The 20,710-nt window shown below is 36.4% G+C and overlaps 1 protein-coding gene across 15 annotated transcripts in view; it reads right to left on the bottom strand.

Annotated features, from left to right (window-relative positions):
- The window catches only part of BPTF (bromodomain PHD finger transcription factor), a 151,385-nt gene that overhangs the window by 93,656 nt on the left and 37,019 nt on the right, over window positions 1-20,710 (bottom strand). For 10 of the 15 annotated variants that reach the window (XM_064270888.1, XM_064270886.1, XM_064270892.1 and 7 more), the window contains exons 2-5: window positions 18,463-19,285; window positions 11,230-11,453; window positions 2,514-2,720; window positions 1,776-1,964 (exon numbers count right to left, since the gene is read on the bottom strand). In XM_064270888.1, the coding sequence (XP_064126958.1) occupies window positions 1,776-1,964; window positions 2,514-2,720; window positions 11,230-11,453; window positions 18,463-19,285 (1,443 nt within the window). The remainder of the gene's footprint in view (window positions 1-1,775; window positions 1,965-2,513; window positions 2,721-11,229; window positions 11,454-18,462; window positions 19,286-20,710) is intronic. The other 5 variants (XM_064270893.1, XM_064270894.1, XM_064270891.1 and 2 more) reach the window with 1 other exon arrangement.

Here is a 20,710-nt window from a genome sequence, read left to right as displayed (position 1 = left end):
GCAATACTTCACTTTCAAACTTTTAGCTGTGAATATGTGAAAATCAGAATAATGCAATTTTAAAAAACTGGACAGGCCTAGAGATCTAATTATAGAATCAAATGTTAGATCTCTGAGCTTCTCCGATCCATCCAATGAAAGACACTCACTGATATCATCTCTGATAGGTATTTATTTAATGCATCTAGGGAACAGGAATTTACTACTTCTATTTTCTAAATGGAAACCCTGGTGGCGTAGTGGCTAAGGGCTACGGCTGCTAACCAAAGGGTCAGCAGTTCGAATCTGCCAGGCGCTCTTGGAAACTCTATGGCGTAGTTCTACTCTGTCCTATAGGGTCGCTATGAGTCAGAATTGACTTGACGGCAATGGGTTTGGGTTTTTTTTCTTTTTGGTTTATTTTCTAAACAGCTCTAATTATAAGAAAGCTGTTCAAATTTAGTCAAAATATTCTTACCATTATTTCTACTTATTTGACTTAATAATAACATCCTGCATTTCAAATAACAAATCTACAAATCTAATCACCTCTATGGGTCAGCCCCCCCAAGTATTTCCAACTCTAGCCCCTCAATAATGGCCTATTCTTTTCTAGGCTAAAAAACTTTTGTTTCTTTATTAATTTCCCCGGATGTCACAATTTCCAGACTTTTCTTTATCTTAATGACCAGTCACTCAGTATATACAATATGGTGAACTTATTGCTGTGATTCTTCTAGATCCTACACGTAGCCTAATGCTATAATGGTGTTTTCAGCAACATAGCTCACTGCTGACAATTTAAAGTAGTCCCCACAAGAACAACTCTTGGTTGTCAAAATCCCTCACGTTACAAAATGGGTATATTAAGGCCTTGAGAGAGTAAATGACATTAACGTAGCAGCAGAAGTGGACCAGGAATGAAAGTCTTCCAACTGCAAGTGCTGTCTTCTTCCCAACACATCACGATCACATCCTTGGTATAAAATGTAGCAAATGAAAATGCTGAAATTTTGAAAAATAAGTGATATTCTTATAGGCACAGAAAAAATTCTCTAAAAATTGCCATCAAGATATTATGAGTCTAGGTTTTTGGTGGGATTACTAGTGTTTATTTTCTTATTTTGCTCGTTTGAATTTTCTAACTTGCTTTTTAAAAAAATATATACACTGCTCCTATAATAAAATTCTTTTTCAGTTTAAAAAAAAGGAGAAAAATGCATAATGACATTCTTAGCATGATATAACTTACTTTGAGTATGATTTTAATAATAAAAAAAACTTTTAACTAAGAATTACTGGTTAGCTTGCATATCTATGTCAAAATACACCTTGCAAAAATGTTTTGTGACAATGGTTTTCTATCATAACATTCTGATTTGAAATGTTGTAAAGAACTACTTGAGCACATGCAAACATACAATTAATTTGTTAGTATATACAAAAACTGGAAGGGTTAAATTACTAAAACTTGAGCCATTAATTAGTATGTAAGTACTTAAAACCAAAATGTCTGCCACTATGGTCTGATGATAAAATACACAAATAAGCCTTAAATAAAAAACAGCTAAGATGAACTTTAAAAAGCATGAAGATTATGATGAGTTTCAAGTACTAAGTGCAAGGACACTTATTAAACTCCAAATGTTAGGTGACAATTTAGCAGTCAGGGATGGCACTGAAAGCAAGCAGCATGAATGAACACATACTTTAAAGTTTTAGGTGACATTCAGCTTTTACTACCAAAGGGAAGGATTCCCCCCATTACAGAGGCACTGATACACTGCCCTCTGTACCTGGCACATCCTGGGGGAGCTCAGATGCCACCTTCTTCTCTGTCATGTTGCTGCTATCATGGGTTTCTGAGAGATACCCCACGGGGCTCCTCCCTTCAGAGGGACTAGTCTCTTCTGAAGAAGCATTTGTGGTGTTGTCGCCAAGATTTGTTGACACAGAGTTACCTTTATCCCCAACTTCTGTTGGCTCTACAGTAAAATGCACAACAAAACTTTAAAGATATTCTTTAAAACTGCTTTAGGCTGACTGGCCACATTTGGTCAAATACTAATAATGAATGCTCAACAAAACATCTGCTTTTTTTTATGGCCATTTTAAAACAGATTTTGGGATTATTTTTGCAGTAGGTAATCCAGATAGTAATTAAGAATATTTAATATATTAAGAATGTTTAAGACTTAATATAAAAAATGAACATATTTTACCACATACAAAAGTATATACTCTGGCATAAAAAGAGTAATTTTTCAGCAACAAATCTCATTGGGGAATGGCAACTTACTAGAAAGAATAAACAGAGATATGGTAGAGCATTACAGGAAAACCCACCAATATATAAAACTCATTATTATGCATGTTACAAGGAGTGTGTGTGAGGGGCATCCTAATCACTCTAGAACTGTAAAATTAAGTAGTTGCTTGCAATAAAAAATTTCATTTTTATTTTGTAAGTAAAACTGGAGGTTTCATAAACAACGCTTAGGAAATATTTCTTTTCAACCAAATAATTTTTTTACCCTCAGATTTTCCTTGTTCAGGATTATCATCTGGTGTTTGGTCATCATTGTCTTTTTCAAGGGACTGGTCTTCACACTCCTCTCTGCTTTTCTCAGAATCTTTGGAGTCAGTATTCTCAGTCTCATTCTTGTCCTTTTCTACTTCTTCGGGGCTTCTAGCAGTATCAATATCTCCTTTTTTGGCTCTTATGGATTCCAAAATTTCTTCTGTAATGAAAACAAATAAATTTTATTCCCATTTTACCAAATATAAAAGCCCTGTGAGTGCTACTTAAGAGTTTCAAATGTGAGTTACCAAATATTTTAGAAACATTAAAAAAAAAAAAAATAGAAGCACGAAATAAGGATCAAGATTACTAATGAAATTTTGTTTAGTCAGGAGCCCTGGTGGGGCAGTGGTTTAAGCATTTGGCTGCTAACCAAAAGGTGGGCAGTTTGAATCCACCAGCCACTCGTTGGAAACTCTGTGGGGCACTTCTACTCTATTCTATAGAGTCACTATAGTCAGAATCGACTGGACAGCAATGGGTTTGGGCTTTTTTTTTTTTTTCTTCCCACTTCTCTTTAACACTTAAATTACATGTTAATTATAGGCTCTAGTTCCTTTAAAAGGAGGAAAGAAAATTTAATCTATCTTTTGAAATTGAGACTTGATGTAGGCTGCTGTCACATTCTCTGCCATATAACAAAAACAGCAAGGTGACACAGACCCACAGTCTGGGCAGCGTAGTTCAGTGATCAAAATCTAGAGACCCATGACCCAGTGCTGCTCTGACATGAATTAGCTGTGTGAACCCAGGCAAACTACTTAACCTCTTCAGGCCTCTATTTCCTCCACTGTAAAATGAGAAAACAGGCCTATTTGGAAACAACATTTCTGAAGTCCTTTACAGGAAGTCCCCAGATTACGAATGAGTTCCTTTCTGAAATCTGTCTTTAAGTTGAAAAAGGTAAATACAGTTCATATCTAACGTCAGTTAAATGTTTGTCTTAGTATGTAGTGTAGCTTTCTATGCATAAAAAACATTAAAGAAACACTTTCAGATACACTAAAACATCTTTAACATAATAAGGCAAAGTAGCACCCATTTGTTATTACAAACCACTGTACGTACCTCAAATTTTTAATATGATAGGCTTTATGGGGGTTGGTTTGTAACTAGGTTGTATGTTAAGTCGAACTGGGGACTGCTTGTCTTGTTCTAAAAGTCTCTAAGATTCTCTAGCTCTCCCTCAACTTGGGCAGGGTGATACTACGTCTGGGTGTAGACCATGGGGTACAGAAAGTACCACAGGGTACAGACCACAGAGTATAGCAGTATGGTCACACAGATATTAGTTATATTCTTTGGGCTCTATTCCAATACTATCGCTTTTAATTCGGTTGCTCAAATCATTCAGCTTTGACCACTCAGCACTCATTCAGTGAGCTCCTGTGTCTTTTTGATACACTACATCCATTTATCTATATAGCTCTTCTTTACTTTCTAGCACTACAGGGTGCTCCAGGCTCATCTTATATTTTCCTGGCCCCAGTCCTAAGAATCCACCATCTCTCCAAGCATCCCTGGTTCTTTTTTATTGGAGAATGATATTTACAAGCCACTGTCTGGGCATTAAGTCTGCTTTTTACTAACAGAACTGTCACTGCTTCTATGCCCTCTCAGTGGACAGGAAATGTATGTATGTATACTAACCCTTGTATATACACAATTGTATTTCTGTATCTATCTCTGTGTTCGTATGTATATGTATAGATATATACATATACATATATATATGCACACTTCATTCTAGTATTGCCCCCTTACTTATTTGTAACTTCTTTCTCTGATAGTAAGAAACCTGGTTCTCATTTTCTACAACACAGTTAGTTATTTGTTCAATGCTATTATATATTAGTTTCAGAATTACTAAATTGTACTCCCATGAAAAATAAATTTACCAAATACAGTACAGTGTTTGTGAAGAAGACGAAATCTTTTTAATACTGTGTATCCCTGGTACTTTTTTTTTCTGGATTTCCTTGTTTTTGTTTCCGAGTTAGTTGTTCTCTACCTTCACTTTGGTCAAGGTTTCTTAAACTGTAGGTGTCTACATTCTATATTAAACTGTAGGTATCTACATTCTAAATTAAATTGTAAGTATCTGTATTCTAGTTTCCTATGATTAGAAAAGACTTGTAGTCACCACTGGAAAAGACTGGCCTTCTGGTAAACTGACTACATTTGAGTTAGTTGGAGTTAATTCCTCACTCTCTCTCAGCTTCCCTTCTTCTAGGAATTTGGAGTCAATGATTATGTGAACATCTAAGACAGTTACTAGACAGCAACTGGCATATCTTCTGTCCTCTTCATCATGCAAGCCACCCAGGATCCCTTTTTACATTATTTCCTTGCATTCTTTTATCTAGCTATACTTACCGCCTTTGAGTTATGATTTACCCTACCTTCATTTATTCCTGCTAACTACACTAAACTTATCAGTAGAAATATCACAATCACTATTTTTTAAAGAACTTACTATTTGGAAAAAGAAAATTTACTTAAGAATTACACGCTTTTCTACGTTTACATAGAAAGCAGCATTTTTTGATGGTTACCAGGGATGGGAGGGTGAGGGAGGGAAAAATAACTACCGAGTTGGCACGTGTTAACTTTGGTAAAAGGAAAAGACAGTACACAATATGGGGGAAGTCACCACAACATGATCAAGGCAAGGGAAGACAACAAGAGGTACACAAGAATAAAAGGCAATGATGGTAAACAACATATACAATCCTGCAACAACAGTAATAACAAACAACAATTTATGAGTGGATACATAGGTAGATATGCATGCTGAACAGGTGTGGAAGGACGTATGGGAGTACACCCACATGTATATATAGGTCTGGCTGTGGACATCCCTACATACGTATTTGTATGTGCTGCATGTAAACTCATATATATATGTAAAATAAAGCACACAGGGTGCACAGTTATAGAAACATCCTAGACATAACCAAACATCTCGGAGGACTGAGTTACTGGACTTGAAGGCTAAGGACCATAGTCTCAGGGGACATCTAGGTCAATCGGCATAACATAGTTCATAAAGACAACACTCTACATCCCACTTTGGTGAGTAGCGTATGGGGTCTTAAAAGCTTGCGAGTGGCAATCTAAGATACAACTATTGGTCTCTTTCCATCCAGAGCAAAGGAGAGTGAAGAAAACCAAAGACTCAAGGAAACAATTAATCCAAAGGGCTAATGGACCACAGGAACCACAGCCTCCACTAGCCTGAGACCAGAAGGACTAGATGGTGTCTGGCTACCACTACTGACCACTCTGACCAGGATCCCAACAGAAGGTCTAACGGTTAGAGTGGGGAAAAAATGTAGAACAAAATTCAAATTCATAAAACAGACCAGATTTATGGGTCCAAGAGAGCCTGAAGGAACCCCTGAGACTATGGCCCTTAGACACCTTTGTAACTTGGAATTGAAGCCATTCCTGGACACCAACTTTCAGCCAAATAACAGACAGGCCTATAAAATACACAATAGGTTTCTCAGAACAATCATCTATATGAGTTCAAAAGTGCAACATTTGTCCAAAAGCAAAGATGAGAAGGCAGGAAGGGGCAGGAAAACTAGATGAATGGAAATGTGGAACTCAGGGTGGTAATGTGGAGAGTGTTAACACACTGCAGGGATTACAACCAATGCCACGGAACAATTTGTGTATAAATTATTGAATGGGAAACTAATTTGCTGTGTAGCCTTCACCTAAAACACAATTTAAAAAAATAAAGAAAAAAAAAAAAAAAGGATTCTATGCTTTCCTTAATGCCACAATAATTTCTCACTTTCCAACACAGCTACATCCTAATCTTCTTTAATAGCTGGCTTTTCCTAACCAAACCACTGTACATTCTCCCTATTTTCCTAGTGCCATTTAATGAGAATCAACAAGAATAAAATTAAATACCTACTACATTTAGACCATCTACATTAGATAAGGAGGAGCGCTGGTGGCACAGTGGTTAAGTGATATGGCTGCTAACCAAAAGATAAGCAGTTCAAATTCACCAGCCACTCCTTGGAAACCCTATGGGGCAGTTCTACTCTGTCATCTAGGGTTGCTATCAGTCGGAATTGACCCTACGGCAACAGGTTTGGAAATCCTGGTGGTGTAGTGGTTAAGAGCTATGGCTGCTAACCAAAAGGTCAGCAGTTCTAATCCACCAGGCACTCCTTGGAAACTCTATGGGGCAGTTCTACTCTGTCCTATAAGGTCACTATGAGTTGGAATTGACTCAAATGGCAGTGGGTTTTGAGTATGCTGTTTTTGGGTTCAAAAACCCAAGGTAATCATACCATAAGAAAAAGAGACCAAGAAAGTTAGAAAGAGATTAAAGGATGAAAGAAAAAATAATCAATTTAGGCTGTATCTGATCTACAGCAAACAACATCAGTTCTATAAATATATGTATTCTATTCCTTGCATGAATATTTTAAAACTAAATGGCTTTAAAAACCATCTCTACTTAAAAAAAATTAGTTCAAAAAAAAAAAAAAACTTCCTTCACACAAGAAAAATAAAGTATTGTAAAACACAATTACTGAATTTTGTCCTTAACACCTGCCACTCCAGTCTTAATCAGTGGTGGAAGAACTGTCTCGCAACTGCTTGTCTCGATTGGTCATTTAAGTTTAATAGTAAAAGACTAGTTTAATGACCACAGGTCATCATAACACCTTCCAAAGGAAAGGAATATCATATGGACCATTTGTTTTTGTATGTGGCAGTTTTAAGTTATTAGTTTTTAAAATCAGTAATTTTAAAATGGAAAGAACATGACCGAAAATCTGTCACAGAATTTTCAGACCCATTAAAACAAAGTTTAAAAAGAAAAACAAAAAGCCACAATTATCATACAGGTATTTGATAAAGCAAATATAGTAAAATCTTAATTGCAGAATGAAAATGATGGGCATTGCATAAATCTTTCAAACTTTTGATATATTCAAAAAATGTCATAGAACATTAGGAAAATGAAACAGAAAAATTCAACTACCAAAAACAGAATTAAACTATCCTAAAATGGACATACAAATCCATCGCCATTGAGTTGATTCCGACTCACAGTCACCCCATAGGACGGAGTAGAACTGCCACACAGAGTGTCCAAGAAGCAGCTGGTAGATTCAAACTGCCAACCTTTTGGTTAGCAGACAAATGCTTAACCACTGCGCCACCAGGGCTATATCTCCAAAGTGTACATACAGGTATATAAAAACTAGAGGCTATACATTTGATCAAATTCATACTATTTGACTCTGACATCATGTAAAAGTCATTAGGACAGGCTGTGATTCTGAAACTACTGTTATGACGCTACAGATTATTCTTGGTTATTTTCAGAATGCTGGTAGTTTCTGTTGCTTTCATCTCATAAGATCCCAAGTTAAAGAACACCACTAGACGTTATCATGGGTATTTATAGGTAGTTCTAAATTGACTATCATAGTCAAGATTTGGGTTCTCAGAGAAAACAAAGGTAAGAGTTGTGAGAATTGTGTTTTAATGGAGAATTCTTCTATCTAAATGTTCAATTCATTACAATCCACTCCTTACTTATACTTCTTACAAAGTTGCTGAGAGGGTTAGACGCTCATAAAATACCTAGCTGAACGCCTAGTTCATAGTAGGTATTCAAAAATGTTACTTCTCCCTTCTCTTCTCCATTGATTTTCAACTCTTGTGAATCCCTCCACTTCTAGTACCAGGCTGGTTACACCTTAACAGCAACAAAGAAAAGGGTGTTACTTTTTTCCCTAGACCCCACCATTAAATCCAAAATGGACTCTGTGGATATAGTATCATGAGGGTTACCATAGGCTGCAAGGTGGTTTCACAGCACAGTTTTGGCTTCTAACTTCCTAAGAATATACTATAGTCTAAAGCTCAAAACTCACTCTGCTGTTCTTGATTACTACAAAAGGTTTAACTAATTTTATAATGCACATTACATACTAAATTACACTGAAATTTAACATCGCATTGTAGGAAATTTGAAAAATATAAAAAAAGAAACCAACTGTAATTTTGCCATGCTAATTAGTTATTTTTAATGATAAAAGCTGGTCTTTTTATCCAACTGGTTATTTAGAGGAAGGGAATTTAAGTACCTCAATGACCCAAGTACTGCTTTTGCATGGTACCTTATTTAGTTCTCCAACATACAGTGTTCTATCACGTGATAGTTATAACAAAATTAATCAATTTCCCTATATTGGACATTTTTATTTTTTTTTACATTCCCCCAAATCAAACCACTAAACATTTTTACACAGTATATTCCTGTTTTGTTTGTTTTTTCTTAGTTAAGATGATCCTGTATATACAAATTTGTACCCAGATAAGCTCACTCTGGAGAAATTTGTAATTCAACATGCTTGATTAAAAAAACATTACACACTGCCTTTTCTGGGACTGGAGATGGTTCTCTCTTAACATATTAAAAGCTGAGGATACAGAAGAGCAAAAGGAATTGTCGATTTTAATGCCTTACTTCACAAAAAGAAATTAAGTGGGGAAAGCAACCTCGCTGAAATTAATAGAACTTATTATTCGATCTATACTGCGGGGGGCGGCAATGAGAATAGAATTATATTATTGCAATTAATGACCTCCCGAAAGAATTTTGAAGACTGAAACTTTTCTGAAGAAAACATTACACATTCTTCTGAGCATATCTAATAGTCAAATACTTCCAACTATCAGGTATGATTGAATATAATCTTCAATAACTAAATTCACTTATTTTTAAAGACAAAGTATATTTGTGTGCAAAAGTATTTATATACAATAGCATGCCTCTCATTCTGTAAAAATAAGAGAATGAACTCGAGAGAATACTGATGTACAGTGCGTGAGAACAAGCTTGGATATAGCTGAACTGAATACATTTATCAAGTATAAACATTCTATTTTTAAACAAATGGAGAATGTGAAAATTTTTCAATAAATGGAAAATGGGAAAAATTAACAGGTTTAGATGTATAGGGGATAATGTCCGCAGAAGAGCAGAACCAGGCAGTTAAGTGAAGTACATTTTCCGAATCTTACCTAAATTAAAAGACACTAATAAAAAACACAGGTCAAACTTACTAAACATGCACAGAGTATCTGGCATATATTTTTATCCTCTGGCAGGATAAAAAAGAAAAAACGGCAATAATGGTTGCATCTGGAAAAGGGAAAGGTGAGAAAGTATGAAGAGAGAGAAAATCACTTTTCACTGCATGCCTTTTTGTATTTAAACTTTTTAAAAATACTGTATACATTTATTACTTTTTAAAAAGTGAAGAGTTGAGTAAGAAAATTAATCACATACTACTAAATTATAACCCATAGTATAAAGGGAATATATACGAATCCATACAGACACAAATCAATGAATAAATAAATGGGGGAAAATAAAAACATCTCCTGTGCAGAATCCAAATAACTTATGCAGATACACCACCCTCTAGGAGGAGACAGAGCACAGCTTCCTGCCTTTTAAGTGTGGGCTGCACACACAGTGACTTCCTTCCCAATAGTATGGGGGGGGGCGCTTTTCAGTGAAGAGACCTGACGAACACTAGCTCCACCTGGTGACCATGCTGACAGAAGGTACCCTTGATATGATGTGATTAAAACGGCACCTCACTTCTGCGGTCCCCCTCCTAACCCTACCAGAACTGAACCGGGCGCTGTCAGGTAGATCAGCCTCCCGGCGACCAATCCCCCACACGTCCGAGTGGGACTGTGCCCCACAGGGCTCTCAGCGGCTGAGCTTTCAGGAGCAATCACTGCAACTTTCTTCTGGGGCACCTCTGCGGGGACAGGAACTGCCAGCCTTTCATTTAGCAGCTGAGTGCTTAACCATTTGTGCCACCCAGGGACCCGCCCCCCCAAAAAAACCATAACCCCTGTGTAAATCATGAGAACATCAAACAAACCCATATCGAGGGGCATTCTACAAAATATCTGACTAGTATTCTTCAAAACCATCAAGATCACGAATAACAAGGAAAGCCTGAGTCTAGAGGAGCTTGAAGAGACATGACTACTGAACGTAATGTGGTGTCCTGGATGGGATTGTGGAACAGAAAAAGGACATTAGGTAAAAACTAAAGAAATCTGGATAAAGTATGGACTTCAGATAATAATAATGTATCAAAATTGGCTCACTAATTGTGACAAATGTACCTTATTAATAGAGGATGTTAATAACAGGTAAACCAGGTACAAGGTATATGGAAACCTTCTGTATTATCTTTGCTCCTTTTTTGTAAATCTAAAACTATTCTATTTTAAAAGTTTATTGAAATAAAGAAAGCAAAGAATAAATTTTAAAAATATTCTTATAATTAAAAACAGGACTCTCAAAAAGGTTTACTAAGACATGTGAATTAAAGAAAAAAACAATTTGGGAAATATCAGTAATGACCAAGACAAGACACAAAACACTGAAATGCATACCATCACTAATTTACACTGGTGCATACCATCACTAATTTACACTGGTGTGAACAACGTTTCCTTAAGAAAATGAAATACAGATAATTAAAATATATTTACTGAAAAATTTAAATATATTTTTAAGTTTTGTAATGATTTCATAGCAAGAGTTTATCTCAAATATAACAAAAGATAAAACAAAAAAATTTCCCCCTCACCATTTGCTGCAGCCAGAAAGGATTTGTTACTGCCTCGAGCCTTATTGGTCAGGTCTTCCGTTATGTCCATGTGCCGGTGGATTTCTTCACGCATTTCTTCTAGAATTTTGCAAAGTTCTGCTTCCCAGTAATCTTTGTCTAGACAGTCAATTAATTCTGCAAGCTGGACCTTTGTGCTGTAGTACCAAATTTTCTTCTCATTTTCATTTTCTGTATCTTCTTCTCTGTTTAAAAGAAATTACAAAAATACTTTCTATGTTAGACATGACACCACTCATCTGACAGTCTCATCTACCCAGTGAGAAGTTCAATATGCGATACTAAAGTTCAGTACACTTACTTGCAAGAGCTCTCAGGTCTCACTCAAATCAACTTATACTTATTTATTTGAGAAAACTCCAATTATTTTGATTTCCTAGCCCACCGCAACTTAGGACAAAATAATTAGGAAGTAGTAGCAGACAGAGAGGTACTAGTATATCTAGAACCATGACGCACAGAAAGATGACTTCAAAATTTAGAGACCTGTGAGAGTACTTGGTGGAGGGCAAACTGCCTCAGTTACACCTCAATCAACTTTTAATGTACACAGGCCTAACTTAACCCCTGAGCCCACCAGAAATGTTTAAACTATGCACACACCAGGTTCACACTGCCATATAGTTTAGAAATATTTCCAACAAAATGGTTTAATGCTTTATTAAGTTCCAGTCCTTGAAGGAAGCCATAATGGGTCATCTCACTTCTCTTCTTATAGACAAGCAAAGCCCAAGGTACAAAAAAAGAGGGGCACCTCCTTTCTTGTCTAAAACTTGCCTACGGTTCTATTAACTTCTAACAGAATTGGAGATTTCAACAGAGATGGTCACTAATGAAAAAACAAGGCAAATTAACATCTAAGACCAGACTTAGAGAGCACGTATCATGGTATTTCTTCTCCCTCTCAAAAAGAATTCAGGAATGTGAATGGAGGCACCTGATGAGAAAGTCCAACTTTCCTGTTTACTCAAGGCAAACTGATGGGGTGGAAACAACTGGGCTTTAAGAAAAACCTGGCTTCAAATGAGCTCAGTCAAGACACAACTTCTCTTGAGCCACTCAGAGCCATTTTACCTTACTGGTAAAATGAGGATAATAGGGTCTGCCTTCAGGGTCATTTTAAGAATTAAAGGTATTATGACCAAGCATCTATCAGAGTGCTTAGGCGCATGGTTAGCGATCAATAACCACTAAATATTATTATCACTATTAAGGTAGTAAATAAATAAAAACTTAGCAGGACTCCAGGAATGAGTCATTCAGTAGTTCTGAAGAAAGAGGGATATACTAAACTGTGGATACAATAAAAGGGTATCAAAATTACCAAAACTTTTAAAATAAAAAAATGATTTAAAAAAGGTCCCTGTTATCTAGCTTTGCTCTTTCAAATCAATTATCTGCTGACATATTAGTATATTTCTCTGTTAAAAGCTTTTTATACATTTCTGACAATTGCTTTTTATTTAACCTGCTCTAGATTTCACTCTCTAATGGGTATTTCTACTGACTTCTTATGATGAAGTGATGACATTGGTCTTATTCCAATTTTCAGTGTTAAAGAGGTCAGAAACCTCTAATTAAAAAGACTCATAAAAAGCTTTCAAAAGGCAAAACCATATAAAAAATCTAATTAGGTGACAAGATCAAATCATAAAGTGCTTAGTGAGCACTAACCCAGACTAACAGTTGCCAGTGCTAACACCAGGTTCAACAGGTGAAACGGGAGGAAATTGGAGAGTTTCGTTTTTTTTTTTTTTTTTCACTTTCTGAAGTATCAATTTTAATGATTTCCTCTGTTATAAAGATGTTGAATTATTTCTTTGTTTAATTTTTCCTTTTAATTCAGAAATACCTAAATACCTCAAAAGAAGAAAGATAATCTACATAAAAAGTTTTGGAGTACAGAAAGTAATTTACAAGTATAGCATTTCAATACAAAAATGGGAGGCTATGGGAGTAAATTTAATGAAACAGAAGTTCTGTCCACTTTTTCAAGCAACTGCCAGGTTATGGGAAGGGTCCCTAACCGCTGACTGACTAGTCCACACTGGCGCCTAAAGAATTTCCCACCACAACAGAGAACTTACTACCTCATATCACAGTCCTTTCTAGATTAGAATTGCTCTTTTAAAAAGTAATTCCTTTTAATCAGATGACTCAAATCTCTAATATTTCCACCCATTAGTTCTGCTTCTGTGTATTAGAGTGATGTGCAATAAATCTAACACTCCTCCACACACAGTCCTTCCAATCTTTCACAGCATCTACAGTTTTACTGTTTGTCTTTTCCAGGCAAAACTTGTTCACATACCCTAATCATTCCTCGTCCACAACGTTTTCCAGAGCCCTCACTTCTCAGACATGTAGTTTGTCAATGTCCCTCTAAAAATGTGGCTCCCGGTCACTATTTTTTATTCTATTCATCAAAGATAATACTCACACATGGCTTAACTTTTTTCCTCTTGAGGCTGTAGGTGGATAAATTAATCAAAAGCATAGAGTAGCAAAGCAGAGTGAACAATAACTCTTAATTTTTTCAAAGAAAAGTCAGGCAGCCCAACTAGTGGTTAGAAGCCCAAGTTTTAGAGACAGAATGCCTAAGTTCAAATCCTGATTCTGCCACTTACTAGTTGTATGATCTAGACAAATTACTTAACCCCTCTAGGCTTCAAATTCTCCACCTGCATACCTATGCACTTGGGCACATTTACACAGTTTATGTAATCAAAATTATTTATTCTAATTGTAAAAGTGACTTAAAACAACAGTTTTTCTATATAAACATACATTAATTTGTATATAGAAATGGTTTGGAGTTATAATGTAGAAGCTTTCTGCAAAAGCTTTGTCCCTACAATGCTCCTTAAACAGACCCAAACTGGCCTGGCTTCCCTGAAGACACTAACCAGCACACTTTCGCAAGCAGCCGGGGGCGGGGGGGAGATGCAGGAGTAAGGCAGGTGGGAATGAAAAAGTCTGCCAAAAGTATACCTAGGAACAACCGTACGTATTATGTCTACATTTTTTTTGTTTGGCTTTTACCTAGACTAGATAAGTAGAAGGAAGGTTAATAACTAACAGTAAGTTTCAAGTTTCATTGCTAAACAAATCCATAGCAACTAAGAGTAAGGACACTAGGGAATTGGCAATTAGATACGACAGGTCAGGCGGCCCAAGTGGTAGTTAAAAGCACAGGTTCCAGAGCCAGAATGCTGAGGTTCAAATCCTGATTCTGCCACTTACGAGCTGTGCAATCTTGGATAAATTATTTAACCTCTCTAAACGTCAATTTCTTCATCTGAAAAATGGGGTGCTTAGTACTTACATTCAAATGTTGTCATGAGGATTAAATGAGTTAAAAGATATAAAGTGCTTAGAACAGTGCCAGCATCTGGTAGGTGCCATATGGGCCCCTGCTATTCTTTTCCTCACTGTATAAAGTATAGGATATCTACCTTATAACAAATAATTAGAAGTTGGCCGTTAAAAAACTAGAAGTGTTACAGGGTGTGAGAGGAAGGGGTGCAGGGTTAGGGGGAGCCCTCAGAAATGGCATAAAGAGGCTGAGATTTGAAGGATAAGTTAACCAAGAGTGTTCTGGGTATTTTATTTATCTTGTTTTCGGTGGTGGGAGGCAAGAAAATTAAACATACAAAGTTAGGGACCCATGTTAAAGAGTTTGAACTTTCTGCTGAGAGCAAATGGAACACTTTACATAAACTATCAAATGGGAATCTAATTTGCTCTATGAACTTTCACCTAATGCACAATTTAAAAAGGGGGGAGAGTAAATGGAAGTAACTGAAAGGTTTTTCAGCTTGGGAGAAGAAGAGACCTGACCAGAACTGCTGTTTAAAAAACCATCCAATTATGGAATAGAGAAGAGAAAAGGGGAGGCGCGGGTACATATAAGCCAGTTTGCAGGCTACTGAACAAGTCTAACAGAGATGACATTGTCTTGTACTATGGTAAGGACAGTGAGCATGAAGAGATACCAATTCAAGATTTAAGAGGTCTTTAAAAGATATAACAAACAAGATAGAAGAAAAGACTATTCCTAGGTTTCCAGCTTGGGCAGCTGGTAGGCAAGTGATCCCATTTACTAAGATGGGAACCCTAGATGAAGAGCACGTAATGGGGGGAAATGATGAGTTCAATTTCAGACAGGCTGTGTTTGAGGTGCCTGCCATGTGCACATGTCCAGGAGGCTCCTGGATATACAGAACTGGACCTATACAGAAAGACCTGGACTACAGGCATAGATCTGATGGCAGCTAGAGCCAGCAAGTGTATAGGTGACCTAGAATGGGAAAGTGGGGGTGGAAAGCTGTATAGCTTAAAAAGTGTAACTCAGTTCATTTGAAAAATACAGTTTTAAAATGCTGAGTTCAAGGTAATTTTATTCAAAATGATCAGTGACAGGAAAAGTGTACTTATCTACTTTAGCAATTCCTATTTTACTGACAGTCTCAACTTCAGAACAAAGGCTGATAACATGAAAGCAACATTTAAGGAAGATTGGCCCACTTACATAAAAAAAATACTGGTTTAAAATTGATCTCTACGTTTTGTGCTGAACGTATGTCTTGGATCCTCAGGTAGACTATAAGCTCATGTGTAAGGATATTTCTTTCATTACATGCTTTAACACTAAACTATACACAGAACATACTTTTAAACGCTGAGTAAATAAATAGGAGCAATTACAGAAACAATTTCTATAAATTGCTAACATTGCAATAACAAAAACTGTTCACTGACAAGACTCTGTCGTAGGGACAAATTCAAGTTCCAGTAGCAAAAGGTCCACTGAGATTCAACATTTTAACTTCTGGGCTTCCAAAGATGGCAGATAGCAAACCTTCACATACTGTCAACTGTCTAAGCAATTTACATGACTTTAAAACTTTCACGTGACAGCCTGCTTCCTTAAAGATTAAACCTTGGAAACCCCGAGGGACAGTTCTACTCTGCCCTTTAGAGTCACTATGAGTTGGAATCCACTCAATGGCAACAGGTTTTTAAGCTTTCACCAGGAGCCCACATACAATCTACCACAAGGGGGCACTTCAGCTGAAAGTGTTTAAATGTAATTTTAATAAAAGATGTAAAATCATTCAGATTTACTAAAATCATTAACACAGTACACTTAATTATCACTACCATGGTATTTAAAGCTTCTTATTTGACCTTACACAGAAAACACTCAGAATGTCACAGCATAATGAAAGATCAAGCCTATTTGTCTGAACTCATTAATTTTTGTACACTTCACTGTGCATTAAGAAAGGCACACTGACATTCTACAGCTAAAGCTTTTAAAGCAAATACATTTAAATAGTTTCATTGCCAAGCACGCAATTTAAAGAATTTTACTGTTCAATTTAGAAAAGTAGCAGATTATTGATTTCATCAATAATGTATCATAAATCCATTCATATTTAAAACTTTTATACTGTTTCTCATATCAGTATCTAGATTAAGTTAACAGACTAAATTCATAATCTAATTTTGCTCCCCCATGAAACTCTCTAAAATTATACTAAGAAAATTTTTTTAAAGACAAAATCAGAGGATGGGGAACAACCACAGAAACTGAAACCTAGAAAGCAGATACACAAGTGACAACTGCCTTAGGAGACCCGAGAAAGCCCAAACCCGATCCAGAAGGAGTAAGCTGAGAACCAGCCCAATTCACATTCACAATCCTCAAAAGACACTGAAAATGAGGGGTGAGCATTTAAAACAGAGAACTGGTTGAAAGCTGTTTAAGAAGCGGATCCCTAGATTGTCTCCCTTCTCCAAGCCACAAAAGGTTTGGTCTCTAGAGGAGGTAAAACTGAGGCTACGTAGACCCAGGAATCCCGGACTCAGTTGTGAACAAAGGTAGAGATTAGAAAACACAGGAGTTACACGGCTGTATGCAAAGTACAGTATGTACACTAACTGCAGGCCTCTTCCACTACTCTGGAGACCTGGTGGCACAGTGGTTAAGAGCCTGGCTGCTAACCAAAAGGTCAGCAGTTCGAATCCACAGCTGCTCCTTGGAAACCCAACGAGGCAGTTCTACTCTACAATGAGTTAGTTCACCCCCTCCCCCGCACCACCACCACTCGGCCACCAGAATACCACCAGCCAGAACCTCATGTTCCAAGTGGGACACAAAAAGGCCTCACTGGACCACCTGGCCGGCCCTGGAGGAAAGACCTAAAGGTATGGACAGCAGGAATTCCCTAACAAAAGACTTTATGGAAATCACTCAATACTTAAGCTCAAAATTGATAAGACCCACCCACTTGCTCTGAGCTTCCAATCAGCTATGTAGCCCCACACTGTTAATCAGGAGCAGAAAATCTGAGCATAGGAGAGAGAGGGGCCAAAGCAAACATTAGCAAGAATTGATTTAGAAAAAACAGAGACTATGCACATAATAGGAAAAAAAAAACTATCATTAATATGCTCAGAAAGGTAAAAGAAACTACTACACCACGAAACAAAAACAGGATTTTACTATTAACTTTTTAAAAAAAGATTCTGAGAAACAAAACACCTCTTAGAAAATAAAAATATGGCAGCAGAAAAGAAAAATTCAACTGAATAGTTAGAAGATCAAGATAAGGAAATCTTCTAGGAAAATTAAACACACACACATACTTTTTTTTTTTTAGGAAAGCTGAAGCCAGACTATGGCCCTGAGTCTTTTGTGCTTATCATCTCCTGGGGGACTGTAACCAACAGTGGCAGAGCTGACTTTTCCTTAGACAGCTAGGTTTGTTCCTGCTGCTCTGTTTTACACACAGATATGGTAAAAGTAAAAAGAGAGGCAAGAGAAATTCTAACACCAAAGTTAGGGCAGGGATTACCCTGGGGTAGGCTGTAAGGGAAATGTAACTGGGTAAGGGCTCGCGGTGGCCTTCCAACTAATAATCTTCTAGTTCCTACCCTCAGTATTAAATACAATGGGGTTTATTTTGCTTCTTTTCATACACTCTTCCTTCTTTACAATTTTAAAGATGTTTTAATGCCCATATTCCTTCAAGTTGGAATTATTTAACTATAATTATTTAATTATTTAACTCACCGTTAAATTACAAAGGTTTATACCACATCAGCGGCAGTATCCTCCTACATCAACAATGAAGCAAACTAGTTTTAGTTTAAATATATACAAAAATTAAGACCAGATTTACTTACATTATGAGTCTTCGGTTTAAGAACCAGTATTTCCTCCGACTTCGGTCATATCCAATAGGTTCATGTCGAATATATGGTTTATTTTTTTGGATTTCAGCAACACAGTCAGTCACCCCTGGCACCTTATGTGCTACGCAGACTTCACACTGCCATTCGTCCTCTGGCACCTCCTCAAGAGGTGGTTTCACACATTCCAAATGGTATACTGCTGAACACGTCTCACAGCAAAGCAAATCCCCAAGTTTGTGACAAACCCTACAATGGTCGTCATACTGAATCACTCCTTCAGACATCAGTTCCTCACGAGCGATATTAGTTGTAAGAAACTGATCGACTAAGAACTGCAGAACTTTGATTTTGTTCTCTACTGGTCCATAAGGATAGTCTTCTGCTTCTTGGTAAGGAAGAACATGATGGTACTCCTTATCACTCTCACAGTACACCCGCAGCACCTCTGGCCACGTCATCCCATCTATGAAATACAGTGTGGAATTAACACTATCTTTCAGATCAGCAGGTCCAAAGGTAGTATTGGAAGTGTCTTCTTCACGCAAAACTGCTTTTAAAAGCACAACGTGCATCTCTGCCATAAGTGTGCACTGCTCTTGACTTACCAGAGCCGCACAAAAGTCCTCAAAGCGAAAAGGTGATAATCTTAAAACAGTGCCAAAGTTCCGCAGTACCTCATAAATGGCAATAACATTCATTATATGCTCATTAGGCACCATTAAATCCTCAGAGGACTTGGGAAATTCAAGGAGCGGGATGTCTTTTTCTTCCAATATTGGAGAACGAGGTCGATGTACTCTTGGTTTTCGCCTACCTGTAAATAAAGGAATGATATAATTACAAATAAATAATATATTAGTTACAAAAATTAAGGGTTCTCCAGTTTCTCCTACTTGGACATATACCTCAAAAAACAGAAGAGCTTAACTTTTATTTCTCTAATAAGTGTCAAGTTAAAATAATACCAAGAGCAATGATTTATTTATCTTTAATTTTTAAGACTACAGAAAATCAAAAGTCAAGGTTTTCCCATTAGATTCCAAATCAGAAGTAAAAAAATGTAAAATTGTAATCAGCTCTCAATTATCTAGAGAAATTAACTGGTTTATATGTAACCATGATTAAAAAAAAAAAAACTGTGCATTTCTGAAAGATTTGAAAAGAACATGAAACAGAAAAAACACCTACATATAAGACAGCATGAGTTTGGTTTCTGTCACTTACAACTAAAAGAGTACGGATTAAAACAGTATCTGACACTGCATATAATAGATTTCTTATAATGAGAAATGCAACAATTATTATTTTAAGACTATCTGTGAAAAAGGTTAATGTTAAAAATAATAACAATCTGTTGATAGTACCGAATTTGTAAGGCAGTAACAGAAATAGTGTCTAATTTAATGTCCTACTTAAAAGTATCAGCTTTCATGCATTCTAAAAGATTTCTGGTAACTATTTTATTGTTCTGATTTTCAACAGTTCATTTAGCTTTCTATTAAGCTAAAGGTCTTAGTTTTCTGTTGATTTTAGAGGGAAAAGAAGAAAGACCAAAAAGGTCCAAAAGTTCTACACTCTCTATCGTCTATCTGGAAACTACAAAATAGCTTCCGTTCAAGGCTATATTCAACAATGTGAGCACTTCGGAAACTTCATGTTAAATACTGGCCAGTTCACTCTGACACACTATTGAAGAGTTATAAATTAAACTGCTTCTATTTTTTAGAAGCTGATTTGGTAAAAATCTATCCAAATACACACCCCTTGTCCCAGCAATTCTACTTCCCGGAATTTATCATACAGATATACTCACACATGCATTTAAGTAAGTACAAAACTACTCAGTGCAACAATAGTTTATAAAAGCTGAAGTTCTGTGGGGTTTTCCGCCTTTTAACCTAACTGTTCATTAATAATTAAATTATGGTACATCTACACAACAAGTGAGTTTAGCAGTTAAAAAAAAGTAAAATTCATATGAGCTGAAACAAAACAATCTTTAAGATACATTATTAAGTGAAGGGAAAAGCCAATTACAGAACAATAAATAGAATGCCATCTGAGTGAAGAAATTAGAAACAAGAAAGAAAGAAAAGGTGATAAATGTATACCTCTTTAAAAGGACATAGAAAAATCTTTTTTAAAAGTAGTTGATTCTACGGAGAGGAACCAGGAGACAGGAAAAGAAAAGACCAATTTTTTTTTTTTACCCTTTTGTACATATACATGCATGTATTTT

The sequence above is a fragment of the Loxodonta africana genome, chromosome 18 (assembly GCF_030014295.1).
Source record: "Loxodonta africana isolate mLoxAfr1 chromosome 18, mLoxAfr1.hap2, whole genome shotgun sequence".
Classification (NCBI taxonomy): Eukaryota; Metazoa; Chordata; class Mammalia; order Proboscidea; family Elephantidae; genus Loxodonta; species Loxodonta africana.
Note: the sequence above shows the minus strand (reverse complement) of the source record. Positions and strands in the feature narration are given on the sequence as shown.